The sequence below is a fragment of the Diplotaxodon limnothrissa genome, linkage group LG10, assembly GCF_057381915.1.
Source record: "Diplotaxodon limnothrissa isolate DT_005_m linkage group LG10, D_limnothrissa_male_GT1.1, whole genome shotgun sequence".
Classification (NCBI taxonomy): Eukaryota; Metazoa; Chordata; class Actinopteri; order Cichliformes; family Cichlidae; genus Diplotaxodon; species Diplotaxodon limnothrissa.
In genome coordinates, this window is record NC_140605.1 from 13,773,258 (window position 1) to 13,791,849 (window position 18,592).

Genomic DNA, 18,592 nt, shown 5'->3' on the forward strand with positions numbered 1-18,592 from the left:
GTTGGAAAAATATATAGTTATGGAACTGATATCATTTCCACACAATATACCCTATATGCACCAAGTTGATGACCGTAAAATGGGACATGCAGCAAAAACACGGTAGCCCTCCAAGAGTCAAGAGGAAATCAAGTCCCTACTTTAAATGAAATGTAATGACCCCTGTGCATTTTACAGCCCTCAGCATGGTGGATATAAGTTATTTTGTGGATGCAAAGCATTGCTGCCAGCATGCAGCTTCAAAACACAAAGATGACGAGTTGTTGATGGTTTCTTGCTCATATAGAAATGGGAGGAAAGTGCAGTGAAGTGGAGCACGAGGTTAGGTGGACAGCCCTAATAGTGAAGCTCAAAATAACCTATATGCACCAATGCATGATGGGAACGCATGTATGGGACTATAAAATGCAACGAGAGATGACAAGGACATCGGAGATGTGGTGGAGTGAACACAACAAACCAACCTTGGTGAGATATCGCATCCTTGCTGCATGAAGGCACCCAGGGAGAACCACAGGCTATTAAAAATCCCAAAGTCGTTTGGAGGGTCAGGGGGGCTCTGAGGGTCTTTGGCCTCATCGTTTTCGTCCAGATGCCACTCATAAGGGCTGAAACGGCTCACCAGGAAGAGCACCACACTCACACCGATATAAGCAAAAACTATACACATCCAAATCTCATAGGCCAGTGGATCCAAGAAGGAGAACACCCCAGGCTTGGACTTCTGGGGCTTCTTAATCATAATGGAGATGCCCAAGCTCATGAAGGGTTTAGAGAAGTCTATCACTTCTTCTCGAACCAACGTTATAGTTAGTGGTGCCACAGCTATGTCAGCTCTCTGTGAAAATGGAAGGAGGCACAGAGGGATTTAGTCTAACAGAAAAGAAATAATAACCAAACAAAGCGTTAAATTCTGTAAAAGAGTAAATATTGATAAACCTCAAACCAACTCAAACTCCCAGCACATTCACAGAGTAAACAGAATGAACATTGTGAAATGGCACAGCTTAGTATATACTGAATAGCAGACCTGTGATAAAGCCCTTCAGAGGGGATCTGCTATTTAAAAATGAGTCACTCAGCATTTGTTAATGTCTTTTTCTCGATCCAAATCTCCTCCATGAATCAAGCGGAGGGTTGGAAGACAGAGGTGGATGAGCTTATGTAAGCAGTTCATGAAATGTGAATCAGCCTGTTAAATTCACCTCCAACAGATCCTCTGCTTTGCCTTTCAGGCTCATCAGTTAGTATGAGAAACAAATGCTGACAAATGTCTGCAGTGACTGGAACAGAATAGACTGCTGCTTCAATATTGCTTTTCTGGTCTTACTGACCGCGCTGTGTAACGTAATCCACATTAAAGAAAACTGAACACAAAGGATTCATGTCGCTGATAAATTCAGGAGGGGTCTTAGGCAAAAGCAGCTGCCTATTGTTCATTGTGAATTTACGTCCCAGCAGTTAATTGGCAGCAATATAAAATTAGTGTTGATGCACAAATTTAGATGAGGCCTTGTCACGGCTCGTTCAATTAAAATAGATGGCAATCTCTGTCGGTCCAGCTATTAATACTGCTGTAGACATAACGGCAGAAACTACAGGTGTCAGATTGTGAATCAGGCACTGAATCACCGTCTGCATGCATATCTTTTTACATTTGCAGTCAACCGTGTGAGATGTTTTAGCATCGTTCGTTCAGCAGCTGAGGCCTCATAAAAGATGCAAATTGTCTTGTTCAAGCCAGTTCGGCTGTGAGTGATCCACGAGACACATGACAAACTCAGTTGAGTGGATTCTACAGGAGAAGGAGGGATTTCTAAAACTGAGTCACTCTCCAGATAAATATGTTTATTTTTCTTTGTTTTAAATTTATTCTTATGTACCGTATTTTCCACACTATAAGGCGCACTTAAAATCTTTTAATTTTCTCAAAAATCAACAGTGCCCCTTATAATCCAGTGCGACTTATGTATGAATTCTGGTTGTGATTACTGACCTCGAATTGATTTTATGCGGTTCATTGCGCACAAAAATCTGTCATAAATATGTTAGTACGACTTCGGTAAGCTACGACGCTGCACCACTTGATGGATTGTCGGAGCATTACGGCTACCGTAGTCAGAAGCCTCACCTCGCGGAGTAATCTGGGTCCAAAACTCAGTTCACTTCAGGTCCTAAAGTCAAACGAACACTGCGGCATCATTGAGAGTTAAAAACTGTCTAAATTCTTTCATCTTTAATAAAATGATCAGCGTTACTGCTTTACCAGGTGTAACAATTAAGTTTAACATCCAGGCATCCATGAAAACATTAAATTTAACAGAATTACAAGTTAGCATGAAGTTAGCTCGCTAGTTTCCACCTAAACATGATATAGCATGTTCTGACTGAGAGAGTTCTGAAAGAATTAAAACGTACAGCTCTGCTTTCACTTCCAACATAAATGAAGACAGAAAACTAAACAGTAGTGACTTTTGTAGGGTTACTGAAGTTGGGCTAGCTGGTATATAATGATGTGCTACGTCAGTGGTCCCCAACCTTTTTTGCGCCACGGACCGGTTTATGCCCGACAATATTTTCATGGAACGGCCTTTAAGGTGTCGCAGATAAATACAACAAAATAAAACTAGTACCGGTACCGAAAAAAAGAAAATTTATTTATAACACACGTGAAAAGACCCAGGAAAACCGAGTAAACGATAAAAACAATTACAAAATAACGCTGAAAACCGATAAAAACCCTGAAAACTATACATTTCACACCTGAGCCTCAACTCTTGCGGCCCGGTACCAAACGACTCACGGACCGGTACCGGTCCGAGGCCCAGGGGTTGGGGACCGCTGTGCTACGTGATTGCTAGCGATATAGCTGTTAGCATAGCATAAACACAGTAAAGCTGGAGGATGAACGCTAACTTTTTTCCACTTGATAAAAGTCACATGAGGGTTCCCGATGGTTAGGGACAAATGCAATCGCATGGCAGGATGCTGTAAACGGACCAAACTTCAGTCAGGAGAACAACTGAGAAAATCCATCCACAATACGAGGTTAGTCATTAATATACTGCAACAACATGGGAATAGAGCAGCTGCGAGAGAATTAAACATAATGAATCAATGGTACGGAAGTGGAGGAAGCAAGAAGAATGAGTTGACTAAAGTTTGACTTATCTGTTTTGTTTCGCTTAATGCGCCTTATAATCCGGTGCTCCTTATGTATGAAAACAGACCTGTTCATCGACAGTGCGCCTTATAATCCGAAAAATACGGAAGTGTAAAACTGTTTTCTATGACATATGACTGAAGCTTTAAGGGATTAATTGGCTATAGACAAACTTACTTTGGTCAAGAAAAAACTTGGTTAATCTGATAAAACTGGATGTTTTACTATGTGCTTTGTGTGACGAGCTGAGTCACAAACAATGACAAAAGACGGACAGTTTACAGAAAAACAGGCAGGCTGACACTTACCCCATAGACTAGTTCACCCACCATCCCGTTCCACGTCTTGGTCTCTGGATCTCTGGCTCCATACTTCCCGTCGGGCACTATTGACAGCTTATACTTTATCCCCACATGTTTTGCAATTTCAGAAGCTAAATCGACACAGTAGCCTTCATATCTGTCATTCCCCTCCATCTGCATATAGTTTTTCTTGTACATCACATATGGAGCTTCCTGTTAATTAGACATAATTTTTTAGTTCATGGTAAAGCAAGATCACATCCACAGTGACCAAACCATATGGGTCACATGAGGCCTTTATTGGTACTGCTGCATGCACACGTGCAGGGCACCAACAGATGAGGGGAACATATGAATAAAGACAAACACAGGTTAAACACATGTACGGGCACGTAAGTGGAGGACTGAAGGGGTGGGGTGGGTGGCAGGGGGGACTAGGCCGACTGCACCGACGGGAGAAGCAAAGCATCTATAACTGAGTGCAAAGTGCAAAGCAGGATGTCGGGCCTCCCTCATGCTAACCTGATCCAGAAAAATCTAAATCTGCAGAAATGGGCAATAGGTGGGGGGTTGCGTGTGCTTTGCATCAGCGAAGGCACAGGGGGCAGGACGAGCTGAATGGAGCACTTTTCCAGTTCATAAAGTAAACGTCAGTGGCAGCAGAGAGATTAAAGACATCAAACACATGGAGATTACCTCATTTTATCGAACAACTTTTTTTAAAAAAAAAAAGGTCTGAATCACACCACAAAAGTAGTTTAAAGCTGGTTCAAATTGCTTTTTTTATTTGTTCCGTTACGACAATAAAATAATCTGCTCATCGCCTCGATTATGCTAATATGCTTTGCCTCTGTGCCTTGATTGTTGTATCATTCCTCCAATATGTAACATCCAAAACATGTTTGCCATTAAAGATGAACCAGTGTCACCTTGGGGGGGATATTAAGCAAAGCTGTACTTACTTTGTCGTATGGCATGCACATGTTTTCAGAGGTTATTCAGCTTAATAGAACAGAATAAATGCAATTTCTTCACGGGAGACTGTTGGCTTTTGCTGATGTTCTTGGAGCATTCAACAGCATGGCTCCTGTTGAACTTTAGACTTCCACATCCCTTTCGCTCCGCAGTCTTCGGTGTTATGGTGAGACAAAAAATGAAAGAACTGCACCCCAACAAAGCGAGGTAGTCCTTTCATTAAACGTTTTCTTTAATGTCATGGGAAGTAATAAAAACATGAAGTTAATGAGATGACTGCGATGCCTCTAAAAACAATAATTGGTTTCTGTTCAAATCAAAATCATGTCTGGCAGAGAGAAAAAATAATGCAATGGCACTACGCTTCTTCATTTCTTCCCTCGCTCTAAACAACACTTTACTTCCAGTCTAGGTAAGATGAGTATGAGTTTCCAGACACTGAAATGGGAATGCGTGACTATTTCATTCTGAATTTGCCTAAGATGCAACCATAATAGGCAAAGTCAGAAAGACAGAGAGGCCATGGTTTTAAATGTAAGATAAGGCGCACCTTATCTTACATTTAAAAATGGCTGATGATCACTAAACTGCAGCTACTGCCTGCAACTGATCTAACTGACCTCACCCCTGCTTACTCCTGGAGCGCTCTCATCCTCATTCAAATTTTTTAACTAAGTAAATTTTAGACAAGGGATAAACAGCCAAAGGTTGCAGCCATTGGCTGTTTACATCCTCCTTGTATGCAGATCATTTCATGTCTCTGGTCCAGCGTCACTGACAATTTACTTAATGAGAGGGAAACATTTTTACTTACGTATGCACTGAATGAGAACACGATGTGTATAGTTATCATTACCAAAGCCGTTATTGTGATGTCACTACTACAACAGCCCACTGTAATATAAAAAAACCAAAATGCTTTGGCACCCACACGGATACAGTTGAAACACTCTGTGTGAATCGACTGTTTCAACATGTAGTGAGTGGATGGAAAGCAACTGAAAATAAAATAATTCTACCCTCCCAGGACAGATTGCAACAAAGGACACCTTGACCTTGAGTGGCAGAAATCTTAAGGTGAAACATTTAAAACCACTTGAGTGTGTACCATAATAGTAGTGACCACAATTGTTCGGTTTTCCACAGAAGAGGACTCGTTGGTGACCTGCTGATCCATTATATATACAAATTTTTCGTACTCATTCCAGTAGCCGATCTGAAAACAACACAGAGGTCCGCAGTTATTTACGAGAAGCAGAAAGACATTTTCACAGTAGACCCTCCGAGTTCACGTGAGCTGGTCAGCTCTATCTGTACGGCTGGAGACTGTGTCGGTTGCTCCTGATATATGATTTAATAAAAAGCTCATAGTGGTTCTCCTCACTTCACCTGGGCTACACTTCAGCAGAGTAGGAGTAATCTATTCCTGGCTCAGCAAATGTTCTCTTATATAACAAGAAAGCAGCACCCATAGAGCACTGGAGGACTGATAAAATTAATACCAGCAAGAAAAACCTAATAATCTAAAAATGCCTTATCTAGCCAATGCAGTCGATTTTTTTTCTCTTTCTATTAATACTACATAAAAGACACACATTATGATCTAACACAAACAAAGCCTGGCTTGTTGCTGCTCAACCTGAGATGATTCCAGTAGCTGTATTATGTTTATTTCTGCTAGACTCTGATTTATTCAGCCAAGAAGAACTCTCCCATTTCTGGAAGCTATAATGCGCAGTACTCACTCTCTTGTCACTGTAGATTGTCTCACACTGTGATTGGATGGGGGGGTCTGTGATGTATGTTGTCTTGTGAACTGAGCTGTGTGGACATTATGGGGCCACTCCTTTTCGGTGCCAGCTTTGTGGGGGTTTCAGTGTCACAGAGCTACCGCAGCTCTTACGGGTGTCACGTGTAAGGGTGTGTGTGTGTTCAGACATTATTGTTTTTGGTTCAGTAGTGTATTACTTACTAATGTGGAGTTGTATCACAGTGTAACGAAATTGTTACGATTCAGAAAGGTAGTCAGAAATCAAAAAAATCTTGGCGTTAATAGTAAAAAAAAAAAAAAAAAAAACGCGTAAAACACAATCTTTTCACCTTCAGGCTCAGGGTAGATGTGTGGGCGTGATTTACTCCAGTGCCTGTACCTTACAAACTAATGGGGACATAGACAGTGTCCTGCCAGAAGTAGAGAAGAACAGGTCCCAATCTTTTAGCATCTAAACTAACAAACATTGACAAGCGCTACAGCTGACAACTTAACTAGCTAACTGGCTTTTCCAAGTGAGTGCACTCCCTCACAGCAGTTCCTTTAGCAAGCCAAAGGCCAAGGCACAAGAGAAGACATGTGTCCATGCATGTAGGGTAAATGGACACGTTGTAGCTAAATGCTAATGTGTGCTGCAGCTCTTACCTCTTAGCTGTTTCTGTCCATGTCAAAAACTTTGGATCTTCTTCCTTATGCACAATTTTTTGTTTCAAAACAGTACAAAGTACAAATCTTTTTACACTGAGCCTGTAGGTGTTATGCTACTAATGTGTATTTCACTGTCATAGTTCTAATCACATACAAGTAAATGTTGCTGCTTAACCCACTAACATCATGTTAGGGGTTTCCTGTAAAAACACTCCATATGACTTATTTGAAAGGGTGGTGTGGTGGTTAGCGTTTTAGCAGTTAGCAATCTGTGTGGAGTTTGCATGTTTTCCCTGTGTCTGCACTGGTTCTGTCCAGGTACTCTGGCTCCCTCCCACAGTCCAAAGACATCCGTGGGGTTGATTGGTGACTCTAAATTAATTGTAGGTGTGAATGTGAGCATGAATGCTTGTCTCTCACCCTAGGACAGCAGGGACCGGCTCCAGCCTGAATTGGATAACCAGAAGTAAATCGATGGATAGATGATTATTTGAGAGAATTTCTTAAATTAAAATAACAAGACCTGAACACTAGTTTAAAAACTTGCATTTAAATATCCATGAATATATGTCTAAACAGTATGTTTGTGAGTATACTCAATTATTATTAAATTCTCTGTAAGTGTGAGGTGATCACAATTATTCATCCATTCTCCAAAACTTCAAGCTTCCATCTGCATGGCTTGGCTGCTTCTTGGTGGATATATTCCAGATCAAACTCTCAGAGGGAGCGGGAGCTTACATGATTTGAGTTGGATCAGAAAGCCCGGGCTACTGGCAGCTTCTGTCCAAATCAGTATCAGCCCTAACTTATGTAGTGCCAATATGCCCAGAGAAGAAAATCCCTCAAAAAAGGTATGCTTCAAATTTACTTATGCTTGTGTAGTTGTATGCAAAGCACATAGCATGGGTCTGTATCATAAACTCAACCTGCAAAAAGTATTTAATTATAAATTTTTAAATTATGACATCCAAACCTTAGTGCCCACTTACCTTCCTGGGGCCGCTTGGTTTCATCTCGTACACGTCGATTGTGTAATTAGATCGTCGACCAAATGTGTCAAACTGGATGTTTCCTGTCATACCTTGTACTTGGACCTGCCAGGCACCAAGAAAAGCATCATACCACCTGTTCCTAACATACAGCATGTATAAACCACATGGTAACGTGTGTCATACGGCTGTGATATAAGGCTCTGCTTCACCTTTTGGTCTCATTTTTAATCAGTTAAATCACTTTAAATAAGGATCCAGTCTATTAGGTCAGACTAACTTGGAGCACCAGAAGCAGGTTTCTTATAATTGTTTGCTCACGTTGCAGTATGTAAGGAATGGGTGTATTCACAGAATAACATGGTTCTATTAAATATAGTGTAAAAGGCAAAAATCTTTAGCCAGCCCTCATTTCTTGGGTATTTTTTCTTTTTTTTAAACCAACCTGAAACTTGACGTATGTTGTCATGGTGTGCAGTGTGTACTTAAACAAATTTGAGAAAAGTGGAGGCGAAAAGAACAAGTGGCAGACATCTATGGCTCATTAACTAAATCTAAAAAATCATATTCTAAGACATAAGCAAAAAAGATGTAACATAAGACCTGTGTGTTCATCTACTGTTCACTAAAAGCCTCAGTGGAAAGCTTGTTAGAACTGTATAAACTTATACAAAATATAAATAAATGAGGGGTGGCTCAATACATTTTCACAGTTCTATAATATTTTAATGGCTAAGTGCTGCAGCATTTGTTTATTAAATTGTGAAAAAAAATTATAATGTATTTCTAGCAAGTAATGGCATAAAAAACTATATTTGTAGCCTGTAGTTTATAGAGGCAAAACATTTAGGGATCTTTCACAGAAAAAGAAAACATGGGAGGAAAAAAAATACCTAAAGAATAAAAACTTTGGAAACATTACTAAGTAGAAAGTGAGAATAAGCAAACATATAACTATAAAGTAAATAAAATAAGCAGTGAGACAGTGCAGGCTCTCAGTCCTACCATTTTGAGGGCTCTCTCTATGTCGATGCCTTGGCTCCAGGGCACTGCAGGGTTGGCGAGGCAGTCGCCCGCACTCCCCCTACGTGACACGTCCACTCGTTGCCGCCGAAGATACCGGAAGGCCTCCGCGATCACGAGGATGGCATCGTGGGTGAGTGCTGATGTGTACTGAGTCAAAGGCCAGAAGAAATCCCAATGATGCACCAGTGACATCACACAGACCCAACATAACACTGAGCTGCCGTCAGAGCAAGGTTACCACAGAGCGCTGCTCGTGTAAAACAAGCGAGACGAACTGAACTGAATCCCTGAAATGATTCGCACTGACATATTTTCTCTGATTGAAGCCAAGTTACTACCCTGAAACTCAGAAGATGAATAGCGACGGCAGCCTTTGAAGATGTTAAATAAAAATGCAACTGCGGCATCGGCAGCTTCGCCTCACTGACCTTCAGCGGAGTGTTTTTGGCTTCTGGGAATTCTCTTTCATCCAGGCGCTCCCAGCGCTGGAGGAACTGCTGGACGATGGGGCTGTCTGGGCTGATGATCTGGAAGCCTGTGATGTTGGCTCCACCAGAAAAGACCCTGTCCAGACTCATGTTGGAAAAACCCTGAGAGCAAAGAGCACAACTTGGTGGTAGTGGAGAAAAGGATCATTAGGAGAACAGGGAAAAAAAGATGAGAGATTTAAATCTGCTTTAGCTTATCCACGCTGAGTAACTTCATCGATTTAATTGCACCATTCAGTTTTAAGTCTAACACAACTATATATTGAGAGAACCAAGTTTGACTGTGCTCCTGAGATGTATCCACTGAGAACATTGCACTTCTTTGCACAACGTTGCATCACACACAAGCACTTCTGCTACGAGTTGTGTTGTGCTGTTTCAAGTTGCGAGCTCTCACCAGGTTGGCGAGGATATAGTGGTATCCTCTGCTGTTTTTTCCCGAGGTCACCACCTACAAATTTGCAGAAGAAGACACGGAGTGAGTCAGATTCCCTTCCAACAACACTGAGAACATTAAGAAACACGAAGACTCAGATATGACAAAGACCTCCAATTGCAGAGGAGCTGACAGAAAGAGAAAGAGAGAAGAAAGTGACATTCGGGAGTGCAAGAGGGAGCATGCGAGCGCGTACATTTGTGTGCGTTTGCATGAAACGCACACATAGTGGGGAGAAACTGTGATGACAGCACTTGTTCCTTTCCATTAACTTCAACATGTAAAATAAGGTCAAGGCTTCGGCAAACCTCCGTCTCTCTTTTCTTGCAGCTGCCTCTGCTCTGCAGTCTGCCGCTTCCTGCTCCGCCTGTCTCAGTTGTGCACTAGACTTAATTAAACCCAAAATGTTGTACAGCACCTGTCGGAGCCAGCCGACACAGAGAGAGCTGCATCCGCCGATCTCTTTAAACTTCTTCGCAGGCTCAATCTCGCTCCCTCTCGCAGGCGCTCACTCCCTCCATATATTCTGATTCGCCATCGAGTGTGAGGCTTCAAAAAGATACTGCGGGGGTGGAGAGTTGCTTTTTTTCCCTGTCTTTTCACTTTCTACACTCCTCCACAGTTTCGATAAGTATACTCAGCCACTGAAATCATCTAAATGTTAAATGTCCAGAGTGATAGTGATATCACACTGAAGAGATTTCACAAAGGACTCGGATAAAGATGAGGAATATTACAACTTCACCGAAAAAAGGAGAGCATCTCATTGGTGGATTTCTACTCATAGTACTACTCATAGACAAATTATGTAGCGTTTTACTCAGAGGCTCCTATTTTGTTTGTTTTTTTATTTTTTTATCTTTATTTAACCAAAAGTGAGATTCTTTTGAAAGCAACAGGACTAGGACTAGATAGCATTATTAAGCATGCTTTTATTTTATGGCAGGGAACACCAAAACTCCCAGAGAGAAGCAGCACAAGTATGGACCACATAGCTGTGTTTTCATCAACACCTGTGTACTATAAAAACCTGTTTAATGTCTCATAATATTCCCCATGATGCTGCAAGACTGGCCCTCTAACAAGCTTATGGCATTTCAACATTAAATCAAAATTTTGTTTTCCAGAAAAGCAAAACAATTTCAACTCCTGATCCAGTTCCCTCAAAAGGAAAAACATTCCTTGAAGCTTTGCAGCTCGCTGTCTTTCAAATGGTCTCGAATAGCTTTTCATTTCCCCGCACGTGAGAGAGAGCCAGAGTGACCCGAGTGTGGCGAGCCTGGAGTGACTGGCTACGACTCTCGTTTGTCACACACAAGGCAGGCGGCGCAGGACCTCACACTTCTGTGCAAGCTTTTAGTCTGGACAGCGGGCCAAAACGGCGAGAAACAGATGCGTTTAGAAATGTACCTGGCTTAGTGTGAACATGGCTGTGCCCAAAGCACTGCATAGCTGCTAGAACAGAATCAGGTGTAAACGTTCACTGCTTACTGCAGCGCGGCGTGTAGGCAATAACTGGAGGTGTGAATGATATACTGAATTCAAAGCACTCTGAAGTCGGTTCATAGTGCATGCTTCATACTGTACTAAGTAGCACCTTCACTGCTGACTGCTACAGTCTTTTACAGCCATGATTCAAATATTAAGGCTGTGTTGGAAAGCAAATGCTTTTTTTATATGTTGCATCGTAGTTAATAAAAGCTTTTTTTGATATACTTTCATGCACATTTGGTTTATAGATTCATCACCTAGCTTTCATACCTGATGAAGTTTTGATTTGCAAGAGGAGAAAAAGAAAATGTGTTTACCACCTGCCTCAGCAGTCATTGCTGTAGGATGGCAGCGAACCAAGGGAAGGACAGCTATACTAAAGTTCTGACTGAACAGTTTCTGAAAACAGAGTGACTCTAGAAGATAACTCAAATATTATGGTTCATGATCAGAGTGATTATGCCCTTTACTATTATTACTCTTTGATGTAGTTGCATTAATATTCATTATAGAAATTATCATGAGGACAAACATAACAATTCTCTGCAGGTTTTTACATGTGCTGTCAAGCCCTCCAATATAGTTTACAAGGATATTTTCATTACTGTCTATTTTCATTTTCATGTATCATGCGCACTACAGACGTTCTTGTAATTTGATTCGATTTGCCACGGGATCTGCTCCTCCCTCTGTCGGCAGAGATGTTCTGGAAAAGAAAAGGAAAGAAAGAAAGGGGAAAAAAGCAGCTGGGCATAACAAATAATTTTAGGATCACGATGCTCCAGTTTCACGATCCCCTGGGATAATCGCTTTTTGTGTATATGTGAAACCACCGGGAGCCTGGATGAGGTCAGGCACTACCATCGCTGAGAACAGCAACACTTTTAGTGTCACAGGACTTATACTTTCCTCTGTGTCACAATTCATTTCTTACACAACAGCCTCCTCAAACAGCAAAGGGAAAACAAGACCTGAAGCCTAAAAGCAAGAAGAAAACCTGCAGCACTGATTGTTCTGACTGTCTTCTGAATTTTTAATGCTCTTTGAATGGGAAGGACAGTCTATGTGTCATGCCCTCCCAACTGTTTTCTACAGTAAATGTTCCTGTCTGGGAGAGAACAGCCTCGTGCATCTGCCACGATGCTATCCATGAAAGCTGATTCATAATATATCAGATTAATTTTGCAAATGGGAAACCCGTGCGCACAAAATATGTCATGTTCTGACTGTGGAAACAAAAACTGCCACTTATATGTTGTTAACATAAAGGCGCTGGTGTGGCAAGGAAATGTTTTTAAGAGTGGGTCCCCATTTACTTGGACAAGTGAGCAAAATAAGACGATACAGAGGGTCTGAAAAGTGACGCCAATGCTACAGAGCTGCTTTTGCAGTTACAAAGAAGTTCAGTTGTACACAAATGGGAAAAAAATGCCCTCCAGGACCCTTAATCCATGACCTCAGTAACACTTACTTAGAGAGTTTATGGACTCAATCACTACTTCAGATCTTAATAAATACAATATGTATTACATAAAATAAACTTAATTCTGGTTTTTATACCAGCGCTGGTATTGGTATTGTTACACAGGTACATTTACACTCCAGCTCTCCAAAAACCCAGCTGATGATGATTCATCTCATAAGTCATGGCACACTTCTCTGTGCTATATAAGCTGTCTTCATAGGTTAAAAGCATCAGCATCGTTTTTGGTATCTGCAGCACTGCCCTTGTTTTTACTTAGTAACGTATTGTCAAAATTTGCAGTATTGCACAGCACTACTGGCTGCTGACGGTAGATTCAGATCTATCAGACAGATGGAAGACAGAATTATATTGAACTACTAGTTAACTGGCATCAATTTTGTAAGGCTCTTCTTTAAGTTGAGCTCTCATTCCACAACTGATGTCCAATCTTAGCAGTTAGACGCTGGCATATCAGCAGGATATCTCTAAGTGCAAATATGAACCGATTTTTAAAGTGCGTTGTTAAAAATAAAACACAATGCATCATCTTCCAACCCACGCCGGTGCATTACAATCAAATGAATCATAGCAAACAGACAGATAAACTCAGCACGCAGTCTCATGTTGCATCCACACATTAGTATTCACCTCCTGGTTGAGGGTATAATCAGAAATGTGGGTTCGTCTCACTGCACTGTGGAGGAAACAAACTGTGACTCCAGAATACAGATAGAGACTGAGTGGTTGTTTCAGGTCTCAATTATATTTGTTTGTCTGCCCTCAGGGCTCCTCGGGTTCGCATGTGTGGATGAGCAGGTCTGTGCTTTGCTTTCTGCGGCTTGCCTGAGCTGGGCCGAGCTGCAGGGCCATCAGCCTAAAAATTCCTTGGAGAATTCCCTTTAATTAAGCAGGCTGGAGCCATCCAGTCCTGCACTGAGCTGGATGACTGCCCAACAGCCTTCAAGCCTCTTTTCCCACTGATGGAGACTTCTTCTTCTTTTTTTTTTTTTTACAGTGATTTGTCATCTACCTTCTTCAGAACCACAAGTTCTGTCCTCTTACACTAGACGACTAATTACTGCTATGCTACTCAAAAGAGGGCAAAATGTGAGGAGGGATTTAACTGTCACAGAAGCGTGCATGGACTTACCTGTTTACAGTCTGTTTAAGCTGCTGATTCTTTCATTTGTAGTAGCCAACAGCTACACATTTCTAAACTTCACACAGCCGTCTTATTGAGTGCCAGTTTGAACAAAACAAAAGATGTCTATGAAGTTCTAATGCTCTCACTATCCTCTCTGCAGCTGAGCACCTGCCAACTCTACCATTTCCATGTGTCTGATGTTGTTTTTCGTTTGCTTAGCTTTTAACTTACACTTCTCTGGGGTCTCTTTTTGGAGGCACGGGCTACAAAGAGGCCTTCTACAAAAACTTGCTCTGTTACACTCTCTGTTTTCCTTTTTCAGAAGCCATGTTTCCTTTTTGCAGTCAAACTTTGGAAAAAGAAAATGAAGGCACAGATAGCTCGCTTGTTGTGGTTATTTGAAGGGCATTACAGTTCAAGTTGGGACATCACACACTTTTCATGCCGCTCTTTCATATTTGTATTTGTCGCTCAAGTTGAAGGTTCATAAAGTAGACCTCAATGATAAAGTAAGAAAGGCCAGTAAAAGAAAGAGGAGAAAGGATAATACACTAAAGGTGCTTTGTCCTTGTGTGTAATATACACACACACACACACACACACACACACACACACACACACACACACACACACACACACACACACACACACCTATGTCTTAGCTTGTCTCTGTGTTAGACAAGCTCTCCTGTAATGTCTTTAAATAGCTCGTCTTTGGATTTTGGCTACATTTTGTTCTCTTCTCTGTTTAGATGACCTCACTCTGCTTCAATAATGTTAAAGTCCAGGATCTCCATTGTGTGTTTTCTATCCAGGTATGCTTTCACTGCGCAGACAGTGTGTTTATGATCACTGTCATTCTGAAAAATCAAGCTGTTGCCAAGATGTCCAACCCCACTGGCTAAAATGAGCCTGCACTGTGTATCACAAATGGTTGCAGATACTCACTGTTGTACCTCTCTTCCGACCTCCTGAGGACTAACTGACAACAATCTGAACCAGAAATATAGAACTTCATCTCTCCATCAGACCTGTTGCTTCTGATTTTAAGTTCTTGTGTAATTTGGCACAACTCGGCTTTTCTCCTTGTTTCCCTTCCTTGAAAGCCTGTCTTCCACTGAGACCATTTCTGCAGAGGCTTTTGTGAAAAGTAGATCGATCAACTGAAAGCCCAGATGCATCTCTGACTTTTTTTTCCTGTTTCTCAAGGATATGACTTTTAGATACTGTAGATAAGCCTGCCACTTATCCATTTTCCTCACTGCATATCATTCTGAAAGATGTTTTTCGTTTTGGGAATTGCCTCTCTGATGCAAAAATGCAATTTTATGTCTGTTAGACTGTTTTATCTTTGGCTCTTTTGCAGTGTCACCTAAAGAAACAGGGACAAATTATATGTTTTTGCAACAGGCTGTTAGTTACAAAGTGCCTAAAGAAACTACAATTTAAAATGGGTTCTTTGGTGTCTGCTATCTGTAGACACAACACCAGTTCATCCCTTGAATTAGGTGCTATTTATACTTGAATGAATTCAGCGGTCAGTGGTAAGGGACAAAGAAAATCCTCTGAAAGTGGTCATGTACAAGACTGGACTGAAAATGGCTAAAAAAAAGCAGCCAATACCCAAAGAAAAACTTTTCAAGATCTTCAGCAAGCCTGGAGAACTATTTCTTAAGAGCACTTTAAAAAAATTATAAGAAAGTCTGGCTCCTTGTAAACAAAATATAGAGAAGCAATGTTTGGTTTGAGACTTTTGCACAGCCCTATTTATATACATATAGATATAAAAAGATATAAAATCTCTGAGACAAGCTGTCTTACCAAGCACTGATGCACAGGCTGTGAGCCGCAACCAGCAACCTGCTGACTGTTGCCTCACACTTACAGACTGAGTGGGGGACAAGTGTTTGCTGTTTCTCGGTTGGGATGTCAGGAACTCGTGTCTGCTGCATCAGCGTTTTCTGTCAAATAACTTTTAAATACTTATTGGCGCAGGACAGCTTTCTTTTAAATTTCAGTGTATTTTTGTCAGCGACTGAAATACAATTTATTATATTCCTAAAACTGCTCTTTATGTTTTGTATTTCAGTTGCCATATTTTCAGGTTTATTTCTTTTTATTTCTTGTGCTTGCATTTTTATCCCGACTGTGTATTTTACTGTGTATAATATTAGTTTGTTGTAATGCACTGTAATTATTTCCTGAGTTAGCATACGCATACGCATTGTACGTTCATTGTAAATAATAGTGCACTGACTGTATCTCACAATCAGGCAATCTGTGCATCTTTTCAGTGTCTTTACCTTCCAATTAAAAAGGGCTTTGAGGCAACTGCTGTTGTTTTTTGGTGCTATAGAATTGAATTGAACTGAACTGAGTCTTTAAAGGATAAAGCAGACATACAAAACACATTTCCTATATCTGAAGTATTAGTAAAACCAGTGCTTTGCAGTACTTTCATTTCTTCGTTCTTACGGGTGTACTTGCTAACCATCCTGGCATAATACTGCTCCCAACTGACTCCACAGCCTGGCCAAAATCAGCACTGGTTGACTTGAAAATATTCCCTCTAATTACATTTTTTCCCCCCAAGAACCTTGTATTCAAAAGTGTGTGGAGCGTGGAAGTATGGAAAGAGGCCCCCTGTGATCAAGGTGTGGTAAAATTGTCCTACCATTAGGTTATAGATACACCTACAGTTACATTTTTAGAGATGTACAGGGGCCCTCACATATACTAATGTGCCACAAACAGGACTTTAATATCACCAACCATTCCCATTTTATTACGGTGTATCCATATAAATGGTCCACCCTGTACATTGTTTGACATAGGCTTGTCAGTATCAGTCACACTGTTATGATTTTTGCCTATGCTATCTGACATGTCCTGCCCCACCATTAGCTGGTCAGGATTTTAGCTATAAATATCAATACCTTTAACAGCAATTCCCAACAAAGCAACAGCCAAAACTGCAATTTCCCTGATTATATAATAATGACCCTATATATAGCATAATCTCATTTAACCTCCTAGGACCTGGCGCCCACATATGTGGACATCACATTTTGGGATGTCTAGACCAAAATAATACATTTTGCTCTACAAGGGCCTGATATCCAGTTACAAGGACATTATATTGATACTGTTCTATGGAAATTTAAAACAAATGTCCTCCTATGTGGATCTCATTTCTCTCAGAAACAAAAATTCAGGTAAAAAAAACACAAAAAAAACGTGCCCAAATATCAAAGAGAAATTAAAAATGCATGCCATTGAAGAGTTCAGGTCTTAGGAAGTTAAATAAAGCATGCTTCATTCTCCTACTCACAGGGTGTGGAATTCCAGTGTACCTCTGGGTGTTCAGCACTTCTCCCATTTCCCTCCACAGCACCAGACAGGGAGAGTCACACTACATGGCTCAATTCCCACAAGCTCTCTGCCTTTCCAGTCTTTTTATCTCTCCCTCTGACTCTTCCTCTGTCTGTCAGCTGTGCAGGAGGAGGCTGGAGGTGATGGGTCCTCTCTTAGAGCGATAACAAATCCACTGTGCTTCTATTATTGATGAGAAGCCTTAGAGGTGTTTATCGCTCCGTCTTTACTTTACTGAAGAGATGAGCAAACTGATACTTTTACAGGTGGTGAGAGAGCCAGCAGAAGACCAAAACTCCCACAGCACATTTATCAACAAATAAAGCCTAGAAGAACTGAAACTGCCTCCTTGACTACAGCATCTACCGAACAGCAGATGTTTGCAAATAAAATGTATTAATGATGAGTTTTATAATATCCTGACAGAAGGCATCAAAAGATTTGAATCATAATTCTTCTGATTACTGCCTCGCAGATTAAAAACTAAATCATGTCCACAACGATTGTTTCCTGATGCATGAGTGATCGCAGTTGTGTTTGCTCACTCCTGCCTTTGTGAAAGATCTTCCCTCAGGCTAGGAGGGTAGGCTATTTATAGTAGGCTCATTGTTGTTGCTGTTATGGGACAGTGTGTCCTACTTACACTGGGAGCTGATATTACATTAAAGCAAGTGTTGATGTCACAGCTCGTATAAGGAATCATTCTCAAGAGACACGGGCCTGCCTTGCCACTCTTATGCATCTGGAGAGATACGTGTCTGACAGATGCTGCCGACAAGGCAACGATTCACATTAAGCCACCGCAGAAGAGAGGTTATGATTGGATCGGTCAGATCTGACACAGAGTGACCACCTTTGTATGACTGGATACGTTGAATCTAATACGGAAGCAATTTGAGAACACTTGAAGAAACCCTGGATCTAAATTTGAAGGGCAGGGAAAAGCAAACTTCTCTTGATTAATGAAAATGTTCAGCACTGTCACTAAAAATAATCCCCCGCATCAGAGGAAATGAAGACAGATCTGCAGTGAAGGTCAGAGTAAAACTCATAAGGCCTGCAATAATGAGGATCATTATGTAGAGGGCAGAAGCCTTTATACACAAATATCTCAGCGAAGAACAGAAGGCTAAGATGTGCCCAGGATTAATGGTTTAAATGCACACAGCACGCACGCACACGCAGACTACACTTGTGGGCTTAATGTCTTTTGTAACTCTGCTGTGCAGCTGTGTGCAGCGTCTGGAAAAAAACAAAACAACTTTCTGCTGTCAAATTGGTCACTGTTAATCCTTGTGTCTAAAACAGCAGCGTTTGCC

The 18,592-nt window shown here is 41.1% G+C and overlaps 1 protein-coding gene across 3 annotated transcripts in view; it reads right to left on the reverse strand.

Annotated features, from left to right (window-relative positions):
- Positions 1–18,592, reverse strand: part of LOC146624002 (glutamate receptor 3) — a 74,456-nt gene that overhangs the window by 16,814 nt on the left and 39,050 nt on the right. For 2 of the 3 annotated variants that reach the window (XM_085363584.1, XM_085363583.1), the window contains exons 5-11: positions 9,763–9,816; positions 9,306–9,467; positions 8,857–9,024; positions 7,852–7,956; positions 5,549–5,656; positions 3,472–3,678; positions 465–838 (exon numbers count right to left, since the gene is read on the reverse strand). In XM_085363584.1, the coding sequence (XP_085219710.1) occupies positions 465–838; positions 3,472–3,678; positions 5,549–5,656; positions 7,852–7,956; positions 8,857–9,024; positions 9,306–9,467; positions 9,763–9,816 (1,178 nt within the window). Of the gene's footprint in view, positions 1–464; positions 839–3,471; positions 3,679–5,548; positions 5,657–7,279; positions 7,307–7,851; positions 7,957–8,856; positions 9,025–9,305; positions 9,468–9,762; positions 9,817–18,592 lie in introns of all 3 variants that reach the window. The other variant, XM_085363582.1, reaches the window with a different exon arrangement.